The sequence below is a fragment of the Salmo trutta genome, chromosome 34 (genome assembly GCF_901001165.1).
Source record: "Salmo trutta chromosome 34, fSalTru1.1, whole genome shotgun sequence".
In the NCBI taxonomy this organism is placed as follows: domain Eukaryota; kingdom Metazoa; phylum Chordata; class Actinopteri; order Salmoniformes; family Salmonidae; genus Salmo; species Salmo trutta.
Window position 1 is genome coordinate 26404420 of NC_042990.1, and position 24447 is coordinate 26428866.

The 24447-nt window shown below is 44.1% G+C and overlaps 1 protein-coding gene across 1 annotated transcript in view; it reads left to right on the top strand.

The window, feature by feature from the left end:
• LOC115173925 (collagen alpha-2(VIII) chain) overlaps positions 1-23077 on the top strand; it is a 94473-nt gene extending 71396 nt beyond the window's left edge. Inside the window, exons 2-3 of the mRNA XM_029732441.1 lie at positions 2087-2277; positions 17114-23077. Of these exons, the coding sequence (XP_029588301.1) occupies positions 2121-2277; positions 17114-19020 (2064 nt within the window). The 5' untranslated portion in view covers positions 2087-2120 and the 3' untranslated portion in view covers positions 19021-23077. The remainder of the gene's footprint in view (positions 1-2086; positions 2278-17113) is intronic.
• The last annotated feature ends 1370 nt before the right edge of the window (positions 23078-24447 follow it).

The window sequence follows — 24447 nt, forward strand, 5'->3', positions numbered from 1 at the left end:
GCTTTATGGAGGTGTAGTCCCTGTCTCTCTGTTTCCTGCTTTAAGGAGGTGTAGTCCCTGTCTCGCTGCTTCCTGCTTTATGGAGGTGTAGTCCCTGTCTCTCTGCTTTCTGCTTTATGGAGGTGTAGTCCCTGTCTCTCTGTTTCCTGCTTTAAGGAGGTGTAGTCCCTGTCTCTCTGCGTTCTGCTTTATGGAGGTGTAGTATGTCAATTCTAATCATTAGAGAGCTTCTGAAAACCATCAGTCGCAAAACAGAAACTACAGAGGAGGAAAAGGGAGGAAAGGAAATTGTCCTATTTTCACACCCTTGGATGCATCCACTTTATGCTTCGCACACACACACACACACACACACACACACACACACACACACACACACACACACACACACACACACACACACACACACACACACACACACACACACACACACAACCTCATCCAGTGGTGGTTTCCCTCTTGCACCTGATCAGGGTTCTGTAAATATTTGGTGGTGGTAACATGAGGATGAAACGATAAATTAAAGCAAACAGGTCCAGCTGAGCTCTGACAGGTCAAACAAACATCCAGCCAATAACACGTTAGCCCAGACCCAGCCCTGGCACGGCCACCATGGCACCTGGGTGGGTCCAAAACACACTTAAAAACATACAGCACACACACACATCCAGTAAACACACAAATGGACACATACAGTACACACACAAACACCCACACACACACAAACACACATGCTACACCTGGATGTTTGAATGACATCCTTGGCTGTCCTGGAACTCAACTTAGGCTGTTGAACATTGAACACTGGCAGTAGAGTTCTAATACTTATCAGACCGACCCACTGGCAGTAGAGTTCTAATACTTATCAGACCGACCCACTGACAGTAGAGTTCTAATGCTACCTAGACCGATCCACTGGCAGTAGAGTTCTAATGGTACCTAGACCGATCCACTGGCAGTAGAGTTCCAATACTAATCCGAACATCCCACTGGCAGTAGAGTTCTAATGCTACCTAGACCAACCCACTGGCAGTAGAGTTCTAATACTTATCAGACCGACCCACTGGCAGTAGAGTTCTAATACTTATCAGACCGACCCACTGGCAGTAGAGTTCTAATACTAATCGGACCGACCCACTGGCAGTAGAGTTCTAATACTAATCAGACCGACCCAGTGGCAGTAGAGTTCTAATAATTATCAGACCGACCCACTGGCAGTAGAGTTCTAATACTTATCAGACCGACCCACTGGCAGTAGAGTTCTAATGGTACCTAGACCGACCCACTGGCAGTAGAGTTCTAATACTTATCAGACCGACCCACTGGCAGTAGAGTTCTAATAATTATCAGACCGACCCACTGGCAGTAGAGTTCTAATACTTATCAGACTCGACCCACTGGCAGTAGAGTTCTAATGCTACCTAGACCGATCCACTGGGAGTAGAGTTCTAATGCTACCTAGACCAACCCACTGGCAGTAGAGTTCTAATACTTATCAGACCAACCCACTGGCAGTAGAGTTATAATACTTATCAGACCGACCCACTGGCAGTAGAGTTCTAATACTAATCAGACCGACCCACTGGCAGTAGAGTTATAATACTTATCAGACCGACCCACTGGCAGTAGAGTTCTAATACTTATCAGACCAACCCACTGGCAGTAGAGTTATAATACTTATCAGACCGACCCACTGGCAGTAGAGTTCTAATACTTATCAGACCAACCCACTGGCAGTAGAGTTCTAATACTTATCAGACCAACCCACTGGCAGTAGAGTTATAATACTTATCAGACCAACCCACTGGCAGTAGAGTTATAATACTTATCAGACCGACCCACTGGCATGGTTTCAGATAATCAGAAATGTGAAAAGTATCCTGCTTCATCTCAGTATCAAGTATTTTTTTGTCATTCAAGAGAATATGATTTTATTTTCCAGAAGGACCAAAACTCTCTCTCTCTCTCAATTCAATGTCAATTTAAGTGGCTTTATTGGCTTGGGAAACATCTCTCTCTCTCTCCAATGACCATAATCATTATATCATCTCTCCACCTCTCCTTTTTCTCATTCTCTCCATTCCAGTTGCTAGTGGCTGAGCCTGGAGCCTGGGAGCCTAATGACCATGCTGTTGGCTCCTGTCTGTGTGCTTCTGCTGCTGGGAGGCCGCGTCCTTGGGGGAGGCTACCCCCCCATGCCCCAGATGAAGTACATGCAGCCCATGATGAAGGGTCCCGTGGGACCCCCCTTCCGAGAGGGCAAGGGACAGTTCCTCGGTGAGTATGTGTGTACTGTATGTGTGTTTGTAGGTGTGTGTGTAATGTATGTGTGTGTGTTTTTGGTTTTACTATCCTTGTAGGGACCAGAAGTCCTCACAAGGATAGTAAAACAAGGACATTTCGGATAATTGGGGACATTTCGCCAGTCCCCACAGGGAAAAATACTATTTTAGGCTTAGGGGTTAGGTTTAGGTTTACTGTTAGGGTTAGGTTAAGGGTTAGGTTTAAGGGTTAGGGAAAATACATTTTGAGCGGGAACCAATTGTTTGCTCCTCACGAGGATTAGTAAAACAAATGTGTGTGTGTGTGTGTGTGTGTGTGTGTATGAATGTGTATGTGTGTATGTGTGTGCGTGCATGCGTGTGCATGTGTGTGTGTGAAGTACGTCACCCAGTGTTAAAGATATGCAGAGTGAACATATGCTAACATATGGAAATGTTTTAAGATGATCATATCATGGATCATTTAGCTAATTTTAGGACCCCTTTATGTAAAAAATTATAAAAAAAGACAATCTAAAAAAATATGTGATCAAATATTGAATTTGTCCTTTTTTACTATAGCCCATTGATGAATAACGCATTCATAAATTCCCCCAAAATTCATCTAAGAAATAAGGTTTTGAAGTGTCTGTCCTATATTTAGGAGATATAAGAAATATTTAAGAAAGCTCAGCAAATATATATATATCCTTTATATATATATATATATATATATATAGTACCAGTCAAAGGTTTGGACACACCTACTCATTCAAGGGTTTTTCTTTATTTTTACTATTTTCTACGTTGTGGAATAATACTGAAGACATCACAACTATGAAATAACACATGAAATCATGTAGTTTGCAAAAAAGTGTTAAACAAATCAAAATATATTTTATATTTGAGATTAATCAAAGTAGGCACCCTTTGCTTTCATGAAAGCTTTGCACACTCTTGGCATTCTCTCAACCAGCTTCATGAGGTAGTCACCTGGAATGCATCTTAATTAACAGGTGTGTCTAGTTAATTTGTGGAATTTCTTTCCTTCTTAATGCATTTGAGCCAACCAGTTCTCCTTTGCCTAGATAATCCATCCACCTGACAGATGTGGCATATCAAGAAGCTGATTAAACAGCATGATCATTAAATAGGTGCACCTTGTGCTGGGGACAATAAAAGGCCGCTGTGCAGTTTTGTCACACAACACAATGCTACAGATGTCCTAAGTTTTGAGGGAGCGTGCAATTGGCATGCTGACTGCAGGAATGTCCACCAGAAATGTTGCCCGAGAATTAAATGTTAATTTCTCTTCCATAAACTGCCTCCAACATAATTTTTGAGAATTTGGCAGTACGTTCAACCAGACCTCCACATTCGGCTTCTTCACCTGCAGAATCATCTGAGACCAGCCACCTGGAAAGCTGATGAAAATGTGGGTTTGCACAACCAAAGAATGTCTACACAAACTGTCAGAAAACGTCACAGGGAAGCTCATCAGCGTGCTCATAGTCCTCACCTGGGTCTTGACCTCACTGCAGTTTGGCGTCGTAACAACTTCAGTGGACAAATGATCCGCATCAATGGCCACTGGCATGCTGGAGAAGTTTGCTCTTCACGGATGAATCCCGGTTTCAACTGTACCGGGCAGATGGCAGAAGGCGGCTTGTGGGTGAGCTGTTTTCTGATGTCAACAAACACAATTGCATTTTATTGATTGCAATTTAAATGCACAGAGATACCGTGACGAGATCCTGAGGCCCATTGTCGTGCCATTCATCCGCTGCCATAACCTCATGTTTCAGCATGATAATGCATAGCCCCATGTTGCAAGGATCTGTACACAATTCCTGGAAGCTGAAAATGTCCCAGTTCTTCTATGGCCTGCATACTCACCAGAGATGTCACCCACTGAGCAAGTTTGGGATGCTCTGGATCTCCGTGCAGGACAGTGTGTTAACATTCCCACCAATATCCAGCAACTTCACACAACCAATCAAGAGGAGTGTGACAACATTCCACAGGCCACAATCAACAGCCTGATCAACTCTAAGTAACGATGGACGTCGTGGGTGTGGAGTCAGGCGCAGGAAACAAGAGCGTTACTATAGTGCTTTATTTGACGCACCACCAAAAAGAGTATTCACCCAAAATACAACAGGGCGTAATCAAAATACAAAGTCCCACACAAAAACACGTTCCACTACACAACACACAGTGTGAAAGAACGAAACAAGCCCGCACACAGAACAGGTGGGGAGACGGGCTTAAATACCCATCTAATAACTAAATAGAACACAGGTGCAACAAATAAAGGCAAAACCAACAGAAAAGGAAAAAGGGATCGGTGGCAGCTAGTAGGCCGGTGACGACAACCGCCGAGCGCCACCCGAACAGCGAGAGGAGTCACCCTCGGCAGGAGTCGTGACACTCTATGTGAAGACGTGTCGCGCTGCATGACGTCACACCAGACACTGACTGTTTTTTTTTATCCACCTTCCTACATATTTTTAAGGTATCAGTGACCAAAAGATGCATATCTGTAATCCCAGTCATGTGAAATCCATAGATTAGGGCCTAATGAATGTATTTCAATTGACTGATTTCCTTATATGAACTGTAACTCAGTAAAATCTTAGACATTGTTGCATGTTGCTTTAATATTTTTGTTCAGTGTAGTTTTTTGGCCAAACCGTTCGGATGCTACAGAGGTTTTCGTGAGAAGACCTGACAAACACCGCAGTAGGTCGGCCACCTTCTACTGCAGATGCGAAAGGCCGACATAGGCGGACACGGTGGATTGAGACGCAGCCCAAGCTGATATCTCTATCTTAAACTGACGGATTTTGATGGGCTTTTTTTGTTGTGTTATTTAGATTGACACAGTGGAGAATCTAAATACTCTTAAGAATTAACCTATAGCTTTAACCTTACATAGAAGCCTCTGCCTGTATAAGCCACAGCCATGATTGAATGCATATGAATGCTAAGATGTGCCTCGCAGCTTCTGTGTTGAGTGGCTTTTGGAAGCTCAGGGTCAAAAATATGGACTAAATGTATAGCTGTCATGCCCTAACCTGAGAGAGCCGTTTTTCTCTGTTTGGTTAGGTCAGGGTGTGACATGGGGTGGGCATTCTATGTGTCATATATCTATGTTTTTTCTTTCTTTGATTGGCCTAGTAGGGTTTCCAATCAGAGGCAGCTGTCTATCGTTGTCTCTGATTGGGAATTATACTTTGGCAGCCCTTTTTCCCTCCTTCAGTGTGGGATCTTGTTTTTGTATTGCTCAGTGAAGTCTGCAGAACGTGACGTTCGTGTTTCTTTGTTTATTGTTTTGTATTAGTGTTCTGAATATAATAATAAATATTTATCATGAGCACTCAACACGCTGCACCTTGGTCTACTCCTTACGACGAATGTCACAATAGCAGAGAGATGAGACAATAAAAGAGATGAGAAGGGAAAAGAGGAGGAGCATGGGAAAAGAGGAGGTGCATGGGAAAAGAGGAGAAGCATGGGAAAAGAAGGGTTGCATGGGAAAATAGGATGAGCATGAGAAAAGAGGAGGAGCATGAGAAAACAGGAGGAGCATGGGAAAAGAGGAGGAGCATGGGAAAAGAGGAGGAGCATGGGAAAAGAGGAGGAGCATGGAAAAAGAAGAGGAACATGAGAAAAGAGGAGGAGCATGACAAAACAGGAGGAGCATGGGAAAAGAGGAGGAGCATGGGAAAAGAGGAGGAGCATGGGAAAAGAGGAGGAGCATGGAAAAAGAAGAGGAACATAGGAAAAGAGGAGGAGCATGGAAAAAGAGGAGAAACATGGGAAAAGAGGAGGAGCATGGGAAAAGAGGAGAAGCATGGGAAAAGAAGGGTTGCATGGGAAAATAGGAGGAGCATGAGAAAAGAGGAGGAGCATGAGAAAACAGGAGGAGCATGGGAAAAGAGGAGGAGCATGGGAAAAGAGGAGGAGCATGGAAAAGAGGCGGAGCATGGAAAAAGAAGAGGTACATGGGAAAAGAGGAGGAGCATGGAAAAAGAGGAGGCACATGGGAAAAGAGGAGGAGCATGGGAAAAGAGGAGGACATTGGGGAAAGAAGAGGAACATGGGAAAATAGGATGAGCATAGGAAAATAGGATGAGCATGGGAAAGGAAGAGGAGCATGGGAAAAGAAGAGGAGCATGGGAAAAAAGGAGGAGCATGGGAAAAGTGGAGAGGAGGCACTAGAGGAGGGGATGGAGAGAAGAAAGTGGAAGGAGAGGAGAGGGAGAAGTAGGTCTGTGAATGGAAATTGGATGGTTAGAAATAGGGATATGTTGATGATGACAGAGCCAAAGAGAACTTTACGTTCCCTGACAGTGAAAGTGAGGGTGACAATGTTCTAGGAAAACAGAGAGATAAATTAGATAAAAGAAAGGCGCCAACGCTCCCCATATCTTTCATTGTTGACAGAGATGCTAAAAGTTCAGCACTTTGATTACAATGGTTAGCATGTGTAGGATGTAAACTGTAAATGTAAGCAAAGCAATGATGGTTTTCCCTAATTTCTTACAAATTGTGAGTTCAGATAGAGTTCTCTCACTCAGTTCAACTCAATATTGTCACGCCCTGGCCATAGAGAGGTTTTTGTTCTCTATTTTGGTTAGGTAAGGGTGTGACTAGGGTGGGCATTCTATGTCCTTTTTTCTAGGTTTTGTATTTCTTTGTTTTGGCCGGGTATGGTTCTCAATCAGGGACAGCTGTATATCGTTGTCTCTGATTGGGAACCATACTTAGGCAGCCTGTTTTCCTTTGGGTTTTGTGGGTGGTTAATTTCTGTTTAGTGTTGCTAACCTGACAGAACTGTTTGGCTGTCGGGTTTTGTTTCTTTGTTTATTGTGTTCTCAGTAAAATAAATACATGATGAGCACTCAACACGCTGCGCCTTGGTCTACTCCATTTAACAGCCGTTACAGAACCACCCACCAAAAGAAGACCAAGCAGTGTGGATTGGAGCACCGGGAAGAAGGATGGACATGGGAGTCGGAAAGTCGATTCTGGGAGGACAAGTCAAGGGAGCTACGGGAGCCTGAGAGGCAGCCCCCCCAAAAAATCTGGGGGGGCAGGCACACGGGGAGATTGGCGAAGTCAGGCAATAGACCTGAGCCAACTCCCCATGCTTACCGTGGGGAGCGGTTGACGTGGAGAGCACCGTGCTATGCGGAAGTGCGCACGGTCTCGCCCATCCGCACGCACAGTCCGGTGCAGTCGATACCAGCCCCCCACAAGTGCCGTGCTAGAGTTGACACTCAGCCAGGGAGAAGTGCGCCGGCGCAGCACATCTGGCCACCAGTGCGTCTCCTAGGTCCAGCCTACCCTGCGCCTGCTCTACGCATGGCAGCCATCATTCCCCAGCACAGCCCAGTTCGCCCTGTGCCAGCGCATCGCCCGTGCCGGCTACAGTGACAACTCAGCCAGGACGGGTTGTGCAGGCCGTGTGCTCCAGACCTCCAGTGTGTCCCCAGGACCCGGTCTATCCTGTGCCTGCTCCCAGAGCCAGGCCTCCTGCATGTCTCCCCAGCCTGGTGAGTCCTGTGTCTGTGCCCAGAGCCAGGCCTCCTGCAAGTCTCCCCAGCCTGGTGAGTCCTGTGCCTGCGCTCAGAGCCAGGCCTCCTGCAATTCTCCCCAGCCTGGTTAGTCCTGTGCCTGCGCCTAGAGCCAGGCCTCCTGCAAGTCTCCTCAGCCTGGTGAGTCCTGTGCCTGCTCCCAGAGCCAGGCCTCCTGTATGTCTCCCCAGTCTGGTGAGTCCTGTGCCTGCTCCCAGAGCCAGCCTTCCTGCATGTCTCCCCAGCCCGCCTGTCCGGAGCTGCCAGAGTCGCATGCCTGTCCGGAGCTGCCAGAGTCGCCCGCCAGTCCGGAGCTGCCAGAGTCGCCCGCCAGTCCGGAGCTGCCAGAGTCGCCCGCCAGTCCGGAGCTGCTAGAGTCGCCCGCCAGTCCGGAGCTGCCAGAGTCGCCCGCCTGTCCGGGGCCCGCTGCGAGGGTCCCCACTCCAGAGGCGCCACCTAAGTGGGCCAAGCCGAAGGTGGAGCGGGGTCCATGTCCCGCACCAGAGCCGCCGCCGTAAAGAAGGCCCACCCGGACCCTCCCCTTTAGAGTCAGGTTTTGCGGCCGGAGTCTGCACCTTTGGGGGGGTACTGTCACGCCCTGGCCATAGAGGTTTTTGTTCTCTATTTTGGTTAGGCCAGGGTGTGACTAGGGTGGGCATTCTATGTCCTTTTTTCTAGGTTTTGTATTTCTTTGTTTTGGCCGGGTATGGTTCTCAATCAGGGACAGCTGTATATTGTTGTCTCTGATTGGGAGCCATACTTAGGCAGCCTGTTTTCCTTTGGGTTTTGTGGGTGGTTAATTTCTGTTTAGTGTCGCTAACCTGACAGAACTGTTTGGCTGTCGGGTTTTGTTTCTTTGTTTATTGTGTTCTCAGTAAAATAAATACATGATGAGCACTCAACACGCTGCGCCTTGGTCTACTCCATTTGACAGCCGTTACAAATATACACTCCCAATATAGTTACCCTGCTTTGTTATAGCAGTCTTTACCAACATATTATAACCTTAGCTATTGATCCATCCAAATCCATTTTCTTGTATTTCAATCCCAATTGAGGTTGCCAGTAGCATTTCGCTGCCTCGCCCAGATGGCCAGTAGTACCTCATGATCTACAGTATATACAGCAAAATATCCAAACATCGTTTCAACAGTACAAAGTGCTAGTAGGACAAAATATCATCAGAAACAGACATTAAAGAGTGACTGCCCCTAAAAAGCAACTTCTTGTTTTGAAAGCGACCTATGTGGCATTGATATGAGCCAAAAACAGATATTATAGTGCAAAAATTGACTACAAAGTGTAAATGGGATAATTTTGAACATGAAGTCAGTTTCATCTTAAACTGAGATTTGCGAGATTATAGGAAAAAATCGTGTCACAGAATGATTAGTACTGTAACAGTTTTCCTTGGGTTTATTTCAATCCTGCCCACATCTGGCAGAACTCAACCCACTGGACCCAGACGTCAATTCAATGTCTATTCCACGTTGGTTCAATGTCATTTCATTGAAATGACGTGGAAACAATGTTGATTCAATCAGTATGTGCCCAGTGGGAAGTAATCATCAATTCGGCGCCCAGCTGCAAGTTCAGCCCCCCTTAAAAAAAAACATCCCACACAGAGAAGAAACAGTATAAAACATCCATATATCTATTTCTCCCTCCACTCCGTCCAGGTTGTATATTTGATATGGAGGTCATCCCAGATTGAGACAGGACAGACACATATATTTGTGTTGTAATGCCTTTGCTTTATTTGTCCTTCGTGGGCAGTAAAAATGCTCAGAGGAAACTGTGGCTCCTTGCTCTCTCTGGGTCTAGTAGGACTTGGCAGGTCTTCAATAGGTCTGATGGGGTTCTGATTGCCACTGTTTACTGAGCTCCTCTGGGCTCCGCTAGGCTCTGCACTGTGTTTGTGTGTGTGTGTTGGTGTGTGTGAGTGTGTGTGAAGGATCTGGTAGGCCTTGTTCCTCCCACCATCTGGTTGCTGTTACCAGTGATTTTCACATAGACTAAGACAGTCAGGCACTGTGTTTGTGTATGTGTGTGCGAGAGGGAGATGGAGAAGAGGAGACAGAAAGTGAGGGAGAGAGAGAGAGCGAGAGAAAGAGATATATAAAGACAGATTCTATAGATGTTTGTGCATGGATGTCCCTGCATATGCCTCTCTCTTTCGCTCTCGCTCTCTCTGTTGTTATGTAATGCGTTAGTGAGAGTGCTGCGTTAGTGAGATGCAGGCATGTGCAACTCCAGCCAGGTCACACGTGATACAAGTCAGTATCCGATGTCCATCCATGTCTGAGGACGTCGGGAGATTATGTGGAAACCTGCCACTAGGGGCAACAGTGAGCATGGTTACCTTCAAGTAGGTTTCGGTATTGCTAAAGTATTGTGGACGGGGATGGCAGATGGCGTAAACACTTGCCTCTGATTACAAAGGTTGCAAGTTTGAAATCCAGCAATAGAAAGTTTTTAGTGTGTTTTTTAAAAGTCTATCCCAACCCTTAACCCTTACCATTTGGAGTTAATGCCTAACCTTAAGATTTCAGGGGTTAATGCCTAACGTTAACCTTAAACAATTTGGCGTTTGCAACAACTTCGAAATTTGAGAAACATGGATGAATGTCTTATTCTGACATGAGACTGTGAGAGCTAGTTGTGCGTTTCACAATGTTTTCCCCCACAGAGGAGCTAAACAAACAGTAGCCTAACGACCTGTGGTTTCTCTGTCAGCTTCCCATAACCAAACTTGCCCCCAACCATGTACCATATTTCATGTCGAGTGCCTTTTGAACCGAGAGTCACTCAACATATCGTAGATCAGTTTATTCTATGGGGGACAAGGGGCCCTAGCTACCTCAGAACAATTTCCTTTCATGACAGGCATGTTTTCAACATCTCATCATGAAATGTTGTTTGAGAAAAGCGAATCCCAGTTGTCAAAATCAAAGAAAATTCCTGGGGAGAATGTCCATTCCCATGTCCATGAACATAGGCTACCTGAAGTTTTGGCATGAGGTGGATCCTATGCCAGCATAAAGCAGGCCTGTACCCTGCTTTAAGAGTTTAATGATGGATTGGGATCAACAAGTGGTAGCCTTTATCAGCTATGCTGAACCTTAACACACTTGTTGTTGTCTTTGGGAGCCTAGTTCAAATGGCATGCAGCTACCTCCACCTAGTGGCCATGAGACTACATTTCATTTGCATAACCTTATGCACAATTAAAATAGGCATAACTGGGAAATCAAAACCCTTTAGTATTGCTCAATAGTTAATAGCTGTATATAAGTAAATGTATGTAAAACATTGCCAACAAACCATTTTGATGATGTTTAAAGGGGCAATCTGTGGTTCAAACAACAAAGCGGTCACCCGCCATTGATTTGGTAAATAGCTCAGGGATGAGGCTGGAGAAATGTAAATTCATAAACAGGGCTATGGATGCAAAGAATGGCCATCCATTAAATCCAAATGACAGTTTTAACCATGTTTTGAGGCTAACAGTGTTTGTTTAGCTACAATTACATTGTTTATCAACAAAGGAGTAAAACAAGCTTATATTTTGGGTTCTGATGGGGTATGACAGTTGAACTAAGCTCATGAGGCATTTATAAATTATATTTCTCAAGAATCAATGGGTATGTGACTTCATAAAGTATTCATACCCCTTGACTTATTCCCCATTTTGTTGTGTTACAGTCTGAATTCAAAATGGATGGAATTTATTTTTCTCTCTCCCATCTACACAGAATACCCCATAATGCCAAAGTAAAAACATGTTATTTAAAATGTTTGCAATTTTATTGAAAATGAAATACAGAAATATCTCATATCTCAGAAAAAAACTATTTCATCCATTTTGAATTCCCGCTGTAATAAAACAAAATGTGGAATAAGTCAAGGGGTATGAATACTTCTGAAGGCATTGTATATCAAGAATCAAAAACTCCAACAATGGATGTAGGAATCACAGATTACCCTTTAATAAATGTACGTCAAAACTCAAATTTCTCATCAACATTGATGAATGGGATTATTGTTGTTGTCAAATCCATGTGCCCAGTTATAAACTACTGGTAGCCTACTTAATGTGTTTGCTAAACCCTCCCACCAAACCAAGTGTTGATCTAAGGTACTGTGGCTCAAAGTTTGTCAGAAAAATAACAACTGTCCAGCTGTTGAATAACCATCCACCCTCGATATTAGTTGGCTGTGAACTCTGCTTTTTAATGATCAAAAATGATGTACAGTACCAGTCAAATGTTTGGACACACCTACTCATTCATTTTTCTTTATTTTTACTATTTTCTACATTGTAGAATAATAGTGAAGACATCAATTACTATGAAATAACACATATGGAATCATGTAGTAACCAAAGAAGTGTTAAACAAATGAAAATATATTTGAGATTCATCAAAGTAGCCACCCTTTGCCTTGATGACAGCTTTGCACACTCTTGGCATTCTCTCAACCAGCTTCATGAGCTTGAAATGCGCCTGGATTGCATTTCAATTAACAGGTGTGCCTTGTTAAAAATACATTTGTGAAATTTCTTTCCCTCTTAATGCATTTGAGCCAATCAGTTGTGTTGTGACAAGGTAGGGGTGGTATACAGAAGATAGCCCTATTTGGTATAAAAAGCAAGTCCATATTGTGGCAAGAACAGCTCAAATAAGCAAAGAGAAATGACAGTCCATCATGACTTTAAGACATGAAGGTCAGTCCCAAAAACCATCAAGCGATATGATGAAACTGGCTCTCATGAGGACCGCCACAGGAAAGGAATACCCAGAGTTTCCTCTGCTGCAGAGGATAAGTTCATTAGAGTTAACTGCACCTCAGATTGTAGCTAAAATAAATGCTTCACAGAGTTCAGGTAACAGACACATCTCAAAATCGACTGTTCAGAGGAGACTGTGTGAATCAGGCCTTTATGGTTGAATTGCTGCAAAGAAACCACTATTAAAAGGACACCAATGAGAAGAAAAGACTTGATTGGGCCAAGAAACACGAGCAATGGACATTAGACTGGTGGAAATCTGTCCTTTGGTCTGATGAGTCCAAATTTGAGATTTTTGGTTCCAACCGCTGTGTCTTTGTGAGACGTGGTGTGGGTGAACGGATGATCTCCGCATGTGTGGTTCCCACCATGAAGCATGGAGGAGAAGGTGTGATGGTGTGGGAGTGCTTTGCTGGTGACACTGTCTGTGATTTATTTAGAATTCAAGGCACACTTAAACAGCATGGCTACCACAGCATTCTGCAGCGATATGCCATCCCATCTGGTTTGTGCTTAGAAGGACTATAATTTTTCAACAGGACAATGACCAAAAACTCACCTCCAGGCTGTGTAAGGGCTATTTGACCAATGAGAGTGATGGAGTGCTGCATCAGATGACCTGGCCTCCACAATCACCTGACTTCAACCCAATTGAGATGGTTTGGGATAAGTTGCACCTCAGAGTGAAGGAAAAGCAGCCAACAAGTGCCCAGCATAGTTGGAACTCCTTCAAGACTGTTGGAAAAGCATTCCACATGAAGCTGGTTGAGAGAATGCCAAGACTGTGCAAAGCTGTCATCAAGGCAAATGTTGGGTACTTTAAAGAATCTGAAATATAAAATATATTTTGATTTGTTTAACACTTCTTTGGTTACTACATGATATGTGTTATTTAATAGTTTTGATGTCTTCACTATTATTGTACATTGTAGAAAATAGTAAATATAAAGAAAACCCCTTGAATGAGTAGGTGTGTCCAAACTTTTGACTGGTACTGTATATCCAGGACATTCAATTTGAAAATATATCAATCCATTACATCATATGAGCTATTCTACTTTCTGGATTGTTATTGATGGCCCTGATGACCCTATGCCTAGGCCTTGCTCGGCCCCAGCGACCTGCTTTGTCCAGGGCTCAGAACATAGTATGCCTGTAGGTCACACACTACTCTGACCCACTCTACACTGAGGCTACACACTACTCTGACCCACTCTACACTGAGACTACACACTACTCTGACCCACTCTACACTGAGACTACACACTACTCTGACCCACTCCACACACTGAGGCTACACACTACTCTGACCCACTCTACACACTAATAACCCAGTCATAGTTAACACAGTCACAGTTGACCCAGTTGTAGTTAACTCAGTCATAGCAGTCATAGCTAACCAAGTCATGGTTGACCTAGTCATAGTTAACCCAGTCATAGTTATTGTTAACCCAGCAATAGCAGTCATAGTTAACCCAGTCATAGTTGACCGAGTCATGATTAACCCAGTCATATTTAACCCAGCCATAGTTAACCCAGCCATAGTTAACCAGGTCATATTTAACCCGGTCAGAGTCGACCCGGTCATAGTCGACCCGGTCATAGTCGACCCGGTCATGGTCGACCCAGTCATAGTCGACCCAGTCATAGTTGACCCAGTCATAGTTGACCCAGTCATAGTTAACCCAGTCATAGTTGACCCAGTCATAACAGGCTACATCAGACAACTAAATACAAACTCTTCCCTGTCACAAGTTGACCTCTGGCCGATGTCCTAAATGGACGCGCACACTGTATATGAAGCAGATCACCATAGTCCCTGTGCCCAAGAACATAAAAGCAACCTACCTAATTGACTACAGACCCGTAGCACCCACGTCCGTAGCCATGAAGTGCTTTGAAAGGCCACCATTATCCCAGAAACCCTAGACCCACTCCAATTTGCATACTGCCCAAACAGATCCACAGATGATGCAATCTCTATTGCACTCCACACTGCCCTTTCCCACCTGGACAAAAGGAACACTTATGTGAGAATGCTATTCATTGACTACAGCTAAGCGATCAACACCATAGTACCCTCAAAGCTCATCACTAAGCTAAGGATCCTGGGACTAAACACCTCCCTCTGCAACTGGATCCTGGACTTCCTGACGGGCCGGCCCCAGGTGGTGAGGGTAGGTAGCAACACATCTGCCACACTGATTCTCAACACTGGAGCTCCCCAGGGGTGCGTGCTCAGTCCCCTCAGTCCCCTCCCTGTTCACCCACGCCTGCATGGCCAGGCACGACTCCAACACCATCATTAAGTTTGCAGACGACACAACAGTGGTAGGCCTGATCACCGACAACGACGAGACAGCCTATAGGGAGGAGGTCAGAGACCTGGCCGGGTGGTGCCAGAATAACAACCTATCCCTCAACGTAACCAAGACCTAGGAGATGATTGTGGACTACAGGAAAAGGAGGACCGAGCATGCCCCCATTCTCATCGATGGGACTGTAGTGGAGCAGGTTGAGAGCTTCAAGTTCCTTGGTGTCCACATCAAGAACAAACTAGAATGGTCCAAACACACCAAGACAGTTGTGAAGAGGGCACGACAAAGCCTATTCTCTCTCAGGAAACGAAAAAGATTTGGCATGGGTCCTGAGATCCTCAAAAGGTTCTACAGCTGCAACATCGAGAGCATCCTGACTGGTTGCATCACTGCCTGGTACGGCAATTGCTCGGCATCTGACCGCAAGGAACTACAGAGGGTAGTGCTTACGGCCCAACACTGGGGCTAAGCTGCCTGCCATCCAGGACCTCTACACCAGGCGGTGTCAGAGGAAGGCCCTAAAAATTGTCAAAGACCCCAGCTACCCCAGTCATAGACTGTTCTCTCTACTACTACATGGTAAGCGGTACCGGAGTGCCAAGTAGGACAAAAAGGCTTCTCAACAGTTTTTACCCCCAAGCCATAAGACTCCTGAACAGGTAATCAAATGGCTACCCGGACTATTTGCATTGTGTGCCCCCCCAACCCCTCTTTTACACTGCTGCTACTCTCTGTTTATCATATATGCATAGTCACTTTAACTATACATTCATGTACATACTACCTCAATTGGACCGACCAACCAGTGCTCCCGCACATTGGCTAACCGGGCTATCTGCATTGTGTCCCGCCACCCGCCAACCCCTCTTTTACGCTACTGCTACTCTCTGTTCATCATATATGCATAGTCACTTTAACCATATCTACATGTACATACTACCTCAATCAACCTGACTAACCGGTGTCTGTATGTAGCCTCGCTACTTTTATAACCTCGCTACTGTATATAGCCTGTCTTTTTACTGTTGTTTTATTTCTTTACTTACCTATTGTTCACCTAATACCTTTTTTGCACTATTGGTTAGAGCCTGTAAGTAAGCATTTCACTGTAAGGTACACCTGTTGTATTCGGCGCACGTGACAAATAAACTTTGATTTGATTTGGTTTGATCATGTGAAAACTAGCTAGTCCAATATTCACCACCCTTTTTATTTGGTTTTATTTTTTTACCTTTATTTAACTAGGCAAGTCAGTTAAGAACAAATTATTATTTTCAATGACGTGCTAGGAAAAGTGGGTTAACTGCCTTGTTCAGGGACAGAATGACAGATTTTTACTTTGTCAGCTCTGGGATTAAATCTTGCAACCTTTTGGTTACTAGTCCAACGCTCTAACTACTAGGCTACCTGCCGCCGCACTAAACAAAGACCTAACCTGGGTCCTGGACTGTCTCTGAATTCACTATATCATTTCCGTTCCTAAGCAAGCCTAACTAGACAATGACAAGAATTTGGCAAAGCGGATACACACTGCCACTCATGTACAGTAGAACCATACTTCTTTTGATCCCCCTGTTGCAGGATAGCTTTCCTGTAATGCAGGACATGTAAAACTTGTAGTGTATTTGAGTTTTAAAAAGACTTCTGAAGTTTGTAATTTCCACTTCGAAATTTCAACTTCTACAACAATATCCATTAATTATAATCCACACAATAATTCACATTTGTTGTTGCTGCAGGATCATAACAATGTAAATCCGGGGCAGGTAATTTGAAAGTCTATTCTACTTTCTGGACTGTTATTGATGACCCTGGTGACCCTGGTCACTATTTTACATTTACATTTTACATTTTAGTCATTTAGTCATTTAGCATTTTAGTCTTATCCAGAGCGACTTACAGTAGTGAATGCATACATTTCATAAAAACATTTTTTTTCCCGTACTGGATTTTCACTATTTTCAGAGCCAAGTCACTGACTAGAGAACTGTGAAATCTCGTTATGGTACCTTATTCACTGTAAATGGGATCTGGTAAAAAAAATTGTGCACTATATAGGGAATAGGGTATAATTTGTGAAAATCTTTTTTTGTGAATGATTTGAATGAATGATTTGAAAGGGGATGAGCAGGTAATCACAATGTTTTCCATTTTCTCGTACAGACATGCCACCCATGATGGACGTAAAGGGCGAGCCAGGGCCACAAGGAAAACCTGGACCCAGAGGCCCATCTGGGCCATCAGGACTTCCGGGAAAACCAGGACTAGGAAAACCAGGTCTCAATGGCCAGCCTGGCCCTCAGGGGCCTCCAGGTTTCCCTGGCATTGGGAAGCCTGGACTTCCAGGTCTCCCAGGAAAGGGGGGCATGAAGGGGATGCCTGGGAATAACGGCGAGGTTGGGCTCCGGGGTGAACCAGGTCCCAGAGGACTTCCAGGTCAACCAGGTCTCCCCGGGCCAGCTGGCCTATCTCTGAATGGCAAACCGGGGCTTCCCGGTGGGAGGGGCCAACCTGGGTCTCGTGGAGAACCAGGACAGAAAGGTGGACCTGGAAATCCCGGGGAGCGTGGAATCAATGGGGAGAATGGCAATGGGAAGCCAGGGATACCAGGACCCAGGGGCCCCATCGGGCTTAGGGGCCTACCAGGGCCAGCTGGTAACCCGGGTGTGGGCAAACCAGGACTGAACGGGCTTCTTGGTCCATCTGGACCTAAAGGGGATCAGGGGCTCCCAGGAGGAATAGGAGAGCCAGGTGAGGCCGGCAATCCAGGGCTGCAAGGCCAGCCAGGACCCATTGGATTGGGCAAGCCTGGTAATGATGGATTTCCTGGAGGACCAGGTCCACTTGGGCCTAAAGGTGAGCCAGGGCTGAGGGGTTCTCCAGGGTTTCCTGGAACTCCTGGCTATGGCAAGCCTGGTCTATCTGGGCTGAAAGGAGACAAAGGCCTTTCCGGGGGACCAGGGGTACCTGGGAATAAGGGGGAGCCTGGGATTGAGGGGCAGCCAGGAGACATGGGTCCAGACGGACACCCAGGACCACCAGGATTACAGGGCCCCATGGGGCTCCCAGGAAAACACGGCATGCCCGGCCTGAAGGGAGAGTTGGGTCCCCAGGGTCATCCAGGTCTGCCAGGGTTCAGAGGGGATCAGGGTCCCGGTGGTCTGTCTGGAAAACCTGGCATTCCTGGAGACAAAGGCCCGCCGGGTCCAAACGGGGCTATCGGAAAACCAGGGCCCAAAGGTGAGGCAGGGCACATAGGCCTGCCTGGAAACCCAGGTCTTTTAGGTAATCCTGGACCAAAAGGGGAGTTTGGGTTTGTTGGGTCTCCAGGACCAAGAGGCCAGTCTGGTATCCCTGGTCTTCAGGGGCCTTCAGGGCCAATGGGGCCACAGGGTATCCCAGGTCTGAAGGGTGAATCTGGGCTGCCTGGTCTTCCTGGGCTGGGCATGCTTGGAGAAAAGGGAGTTCCTGGTCCTCAAGGTCCCCAAGGAAAACCAGGCAACTCTGGGCTCAACGGCAACCCAGGCCCACCTGGGCCACCCGGGCCCCCTGGCCCTGCAGGAAATGGCCAAACCATCGTGGCTGGGCTAACGGATTCGGAGTTGGGCGGAGGCGAGGTACCAAACGGGAGGAACCCAAAACCACAGTTTGGCCGTGCAGAGCTCTCTGCCTCCCTGGCACCAGCATTTACTGCCATCCTCACCACACCCTTCCCTCCCTCCGGGATGCCCATCAAGTTCGACAGGACCCTGTACAACGGGCAGAATGCTTACAACCCTGGCACCGGTATCTTCACCAGCCCCATGTCTGGCGTCTATTACTTTGCCTACCACATGCACGTAAAGGGACTCAATCTGTGGGTGGCGCTGTACAAAAACAATGTTCCCGCCACATACACCTACGACGAGTACAAGAAGGGCTACATGGACCAGGCGTCCGGTAGCGCCGTCCTTGAGCTGAAGGAGAACGACCAGGTGTGGATGCAGATGCCCTCGGATCAGGCTAACGGGCTCTACTCCACCGAATACATCCACTCGTCCTTCTCAGGGTTCCTGCTCTGTCCCACATAACGCCTTGCTAGTCAACTATCTCCTAGGGTAACCCCTAGTGTCCCTATATAATAACACCTGCAGCCATAACAGAATAACACCACCTGTAGAATGTTATCATCAACAACATCAACAACGACAGAAAAGACTCTGTGAACGAAAGACAGAAAGAGTTAAATAACAGGAGAAGGATACTTCATGCTGTGCTCTGTGTTTTTATCTCTTTCTTTCAAATGTCAGTTTTTTGGTTATTTTTTTGGTTGTTGCTTATATTATTATAATTATTGTTATTGTCATAATTGTATTATTTTTATTTTGCCGTTGGAGTCAGTATTGCTGTTGTTTATTGGATTCAGACTTTTAAGTGCCTTACTTTGTAATGCGTAAGTAACAGTTATTAGACCTACCCATGTGACTGCATATCCTACTAAAATGCTCTGATCAGTAGGATGACATCGTCGGACCCTGGGGCTCCGATTGGTTCCCCTGGCTGCAGTCACTTCCTGCACAAAAACCTCCCATTTCCTCCCGTGTGCGTGTCCGCCATTTTATGTCAAGAGCTTCCTTATTTAAATAAATATTTCACATAAAGACGTACCATTACACATACAGTATGAACAGTGTATTCAATAAACAAAATGTTCACTTTTTTTTTTTTAAGACCTGCTATAGGGATCGATGGATCGTTGTTTATCAGTACGCTCTGATGTTTTGACAGTCAACTTCCAGTTGTCTGTTGGGTGATAATTTCCTGGTTCTATAAGAGGCTTGTGCTGAACGGATTGGTGCTGATAATAGAAGCTGATGGTTTTGGATTGTGCCTAAGTAATTGGTGTATTCAACTTGTGTAAGATTCACGCAAATCCCTCTTTGACAAAGCATCAATATACAAACCAGTAACCTAAAGAATTATAAATATATAGAACACATTAAATAGACAACTGAATAAATCTATAAATAAATGTGTAAGTTAATCACTATATTAATAAATAAATATGTGTCAGCTAATGGACAGAAAGAATAGGCCAAATGCATTAGGATCAATGCCATGTTTCCCTGCATCGATCCATTCTGTGGCTATTCCCATTAATCACGTGCACTGCAGATCCCCTCATTACATTCTCTATGCCACACATACAGTATACCATTGACATCACTTGCTTTTTGTGTCCACTAACGCCAAGGCTGTGACCGAGCAATCAATGCCCTGGGGCCTTTCACATTAACATTTAGAGTGAACATTCTGAGCGAAAGCTCATGTGAAAAGCCTCATTCCGTCTACAAACTACAAATCTTTCAGGATTTCACAGATCGACAACTGGCTAGAGGCCATCCAACCTGTTTCTACAGAATAACCCTTTGAAGGTTCAGATCCAACCAAATGGGTGCATAGGGTGCAGTTCAAATGATCTCCTACATCTTACACAGCCCTCCCAGTATATGGTGCTATGGTGTTGAACTCATTGTGTTTATACGCGTGCAGTAACAATTTCCAATCCACCGTAAACCTCACCATAACAAAGGTTAACCATTCATTTTCCATCTTTAGTTACTGTACATCGACAACCAAAATGGTTTACCCATTGCTCCGTTTGATGGAACATCTGATGTTGCCACAGGATATTCTTAGCCGATGTCTTCTGACAGAATATGAAAGAGGGTGCACTTTCGGAAATCAGAATGCATGGATCTCCAAATGAATAAGTAAAGGGAGAGAGCGAGAGAGAGAGAGAGAGAGAGAGAGAGAGAGAGAGAGAGAGAGAGAGAGAGGCCCGGTGGTTGTGAAATCCTGATTGCATAACAGTTAACATGGCTCTGTTATTCTGGGAGAAATGGTGGGACAAAGGTGAGAATTGTGTTTGCCATGTGAGTTTTACTGGTGCTGTGTGGGATGAGGCCGTGGGGTGCGATTGATACACCCACCGTGTGAGTGTTTCCGGCTGTATCTCTTTCTCACTGTGTGTATGTGTCTGTCTGTCTGTTTTACACACACACTCAACTTCCATCCGTTAAAACTTCACCTGGGTGAATTATGAACTTCAGAGACCACGGACCATGGATAATGTTTTCTGAGTCATTTAGGAGCATGCACTTCTAGTCAATATTCCACCAGTTTGAATTGAAGATTTGATCCGGTTCAAATAGGACGTGTGTGTCTTCATGGCGATTAAGTAAATGGCCCTCATAGCTTGGGAAATGACGCAACAGAAGACAGGAATTCTGTTTGGTAGAATTAGTGGGCTAAATACCCACTGGCCACAGATGTCAGTTCAACATCTAGTTTTGATTTACATTTGGTTGAGTTGTCAACTAATGTTAATTCAACGTGAAATTAACAAAACATTTAATCATGGATTTAGATTAAAAGTTGGGTAAAAAAACTATGAAATGCATACAATAGAGATGGGGGAAATGTCTGCAAAGTAAGACGAATATATTGTTGGAAAAAACATGCTAGACTTTTAAAACAAGGGGTTATTGACCAACGCTGGGCAGGTTACAAATCATGAAGGTATTTTTGTGCATTAATTCTGTGAATTTGGTCGGCAAACTGAGGGTAGACATGGGAGAATCTGGGACGGAATGAACGGGACAATATCTATCTTAAAGTCCTTAATCTTCCAGTAACCTTGGGCTCAAGGTTATATCATACAGTATATCATTCTTCCTTATTGTAAATTAAATGTAGGGACATCATATAGTATGTTTCAAGATTTAGAGATATTAAACACTTTCATAAATGGTGGGAATACAAAGTTTAGACTACCCTGATGATATTCATGGTGAAATTAGCAGAATGTTCGGTAGCACCCAGCTCTTTTCCTTTGTCTAGATTTTGAGTTCTGCAACAGTACAACTTTTTATCTAGTATTCATTTGAACTTATCAACACGAATTGGAGTATTTAGAGTACTATATAGGTAGAAAACATTGAACAGAAAAAGGTTAGGTCAATAACTAAATTTGGACAAAAATGCAGATAGAAATGTATAGTCCCAAGCTCTCAAATACCCAATAGTATACCCTGTATTCAGATTAGAACCTGAGGCGAATATTAAATCAAAATGGGTATGCAGCCCCCCCCCCAAAAAAAACAAAATAACATCGTGCATGTTGGATTATCGCTACAATTGTCTGCAAAACATACTGTATTGCTGTGCCTGAATAAATTGTTTTAGACATCCTGGAGAAATGGTCATCGGTTTTGACTGAGTAGAACCTTGAGTCTCACAATCAGTATTTTAAATGTATGTAGGCCTAATGCAGGCACTCTCACTGGTCTGTTTGTGGCCCCTTTTCTCTCATCATTATCTGAACATACCTAAAGCAAAGTCTATGTATCATTATTGTTGTGTGAGTCTACCAGACAATTTAAGGCTTGTTTTAGTTATGTACTGTATGTTGCCTTTTTATTGCCTCGTTCTTTCAGACATTTGGAATGCTGTTTTGGAGTGGAGTGGCTAGACTATAACTCTCCTTTTTTATATTCTTTGTCATAGACAATGTCACTTGGTTGCAGAGTTTGCAGTGTGTGTGCAAAAACATTTTTCTCCCAATGTACTGCCTTGATTACAAACTAACTTGTTTTCTATTCAATGATAAAAAAAAAAAGATTAACTTTTTGTTTCTACTTTAAGCCTTGCTTCGGTTTAAAGGGATATTTGTTTGTTATAGTTTGGAGATAGATACAAACGGTCATTCCCATTTGCACATGACATTAATGAAGATGTATTTATACATTTGTTATAATTTAACAGGAATGCCAAAACCGACCACTGAAGCATGGTAGAAATGGTATTTAACAGCATTGAATGAGTTAAGAGCATTTAGAACATGAAGTCAGCATTCTAGCATTGTTCGTGAAGGATTTTTTTTGTGATTTTTTGTTCATTTTTTGTGTAATGTACAATGTATCAACCTATAGGATTATTTGTCTTGTACATGGCTATTGTGTGCACTCTATGCAATAGAACTTGGGTATAAAATGCACTCTTTTAGCTAGATTTCTTTTGGTCTGCTTATACAAAATTTACAGTACTTGATTGTATTGATACCACATCAATAAATACTTTCTTGTACATTCGTGTTGCTTTTTTTTCTAGATTCCATATCCATTTGAAACACATCACATTTGGTGACAGAGAGTATTAGTAGTGTAGGCTTACTGTCTGGGCCTTAGTATAAAACCAAGGTATGAATCAACACATAGACTGCTCACAGAACAGTATGCACTATACAAATAACTATAGAAGTCACTCTGGATAATAAAGACTGTCTGCTAAATGAATATGCTGGGGCTCCACCTACCCATGGCCCTTTATTAGCATAGGCCTTTGTTTTCTACAAAAACACACACACATCCATCATACATGGGAAGCAAAAGGTACTACTGTTCACAGACACATCTGGTTGGCCAAAGTTGTGTGGGCTATCAGCTGATTATAGCGAATGTAGATTATGTAAATCAGCTAGATAGCTGGTTAGCTAGTTAATTATGCTGTCCAAACAATCTATCTAGTCTTTACTTTTTGAGTTTGTTCTGCTGCTGACATAGAGAGCTTGAGACTATAAGATTCTATCTGCATTTTTGTCAAAATGTAGTTATTGACATAGCCTTGTCCTGTTCAATGTTCTCTACCTACACTAACGTTCAAAAGTTTAGGGTCATTTAGAAATGTCCTTGTTTTTAAAAGAAAAGCACATTTTTTGTCAATTAAAATAACATCAAATTGATCAGAAATACAGTGTAGACATTGTTAATGTTGTAAATGACTATTGCAGCTGGAAACAGCAGATTTTAGTTGAGTATCTGGAGCATCAGCATTTGTGGGTTCGATTACAAGCTCCCAATGGCTAGAAACAAAGAACTTTCTTCTGAAACTCGTCAGGCTATTCTTGTTCTGAGAAATGAAGGCTATTCCAATCGAGAAATTGCCAAGAAACTGAAGATCTTGTATAACGCTGTGTACTACTCTCTTCACAGAACAGCGCAAACTGGCTCTAACCCGAATAGAAAGAGGAGTGGGAGGCCCGGTGCACAACTGAGAAAGAGGACAAGTACATTAGAGTGTCTAGTTTGAGAAACAGACGCCTCACAAGTCCTCAACTGGCAGCTTCATTAAATAGTACCCGCAAAACACCAGTCTCAACATCAACAGTGAAGAGGCGACTCCGGGATGCTGGCCTTCTAGGCAGAGTTGCAAAGAAAAAGCCTATCTCAGACTGGCCAATAAAAATAAAAGATTAAGGTGGGAAAAAGAACACAGACACTGGACATAGGAACTCTGCCTAGAAGGCCAGCATTCCGCAGTCGCCTCTTCACTGTTGACGTTGAGACTGGTGCGAATGTGCATGTGCTAATTGAATCTCCGATTTCTTAGGCATTCGTCTCCAAATACTTATTAAAATGTATGGATTTCACAAAAAAAAGGCATGCAACAACAGTCGA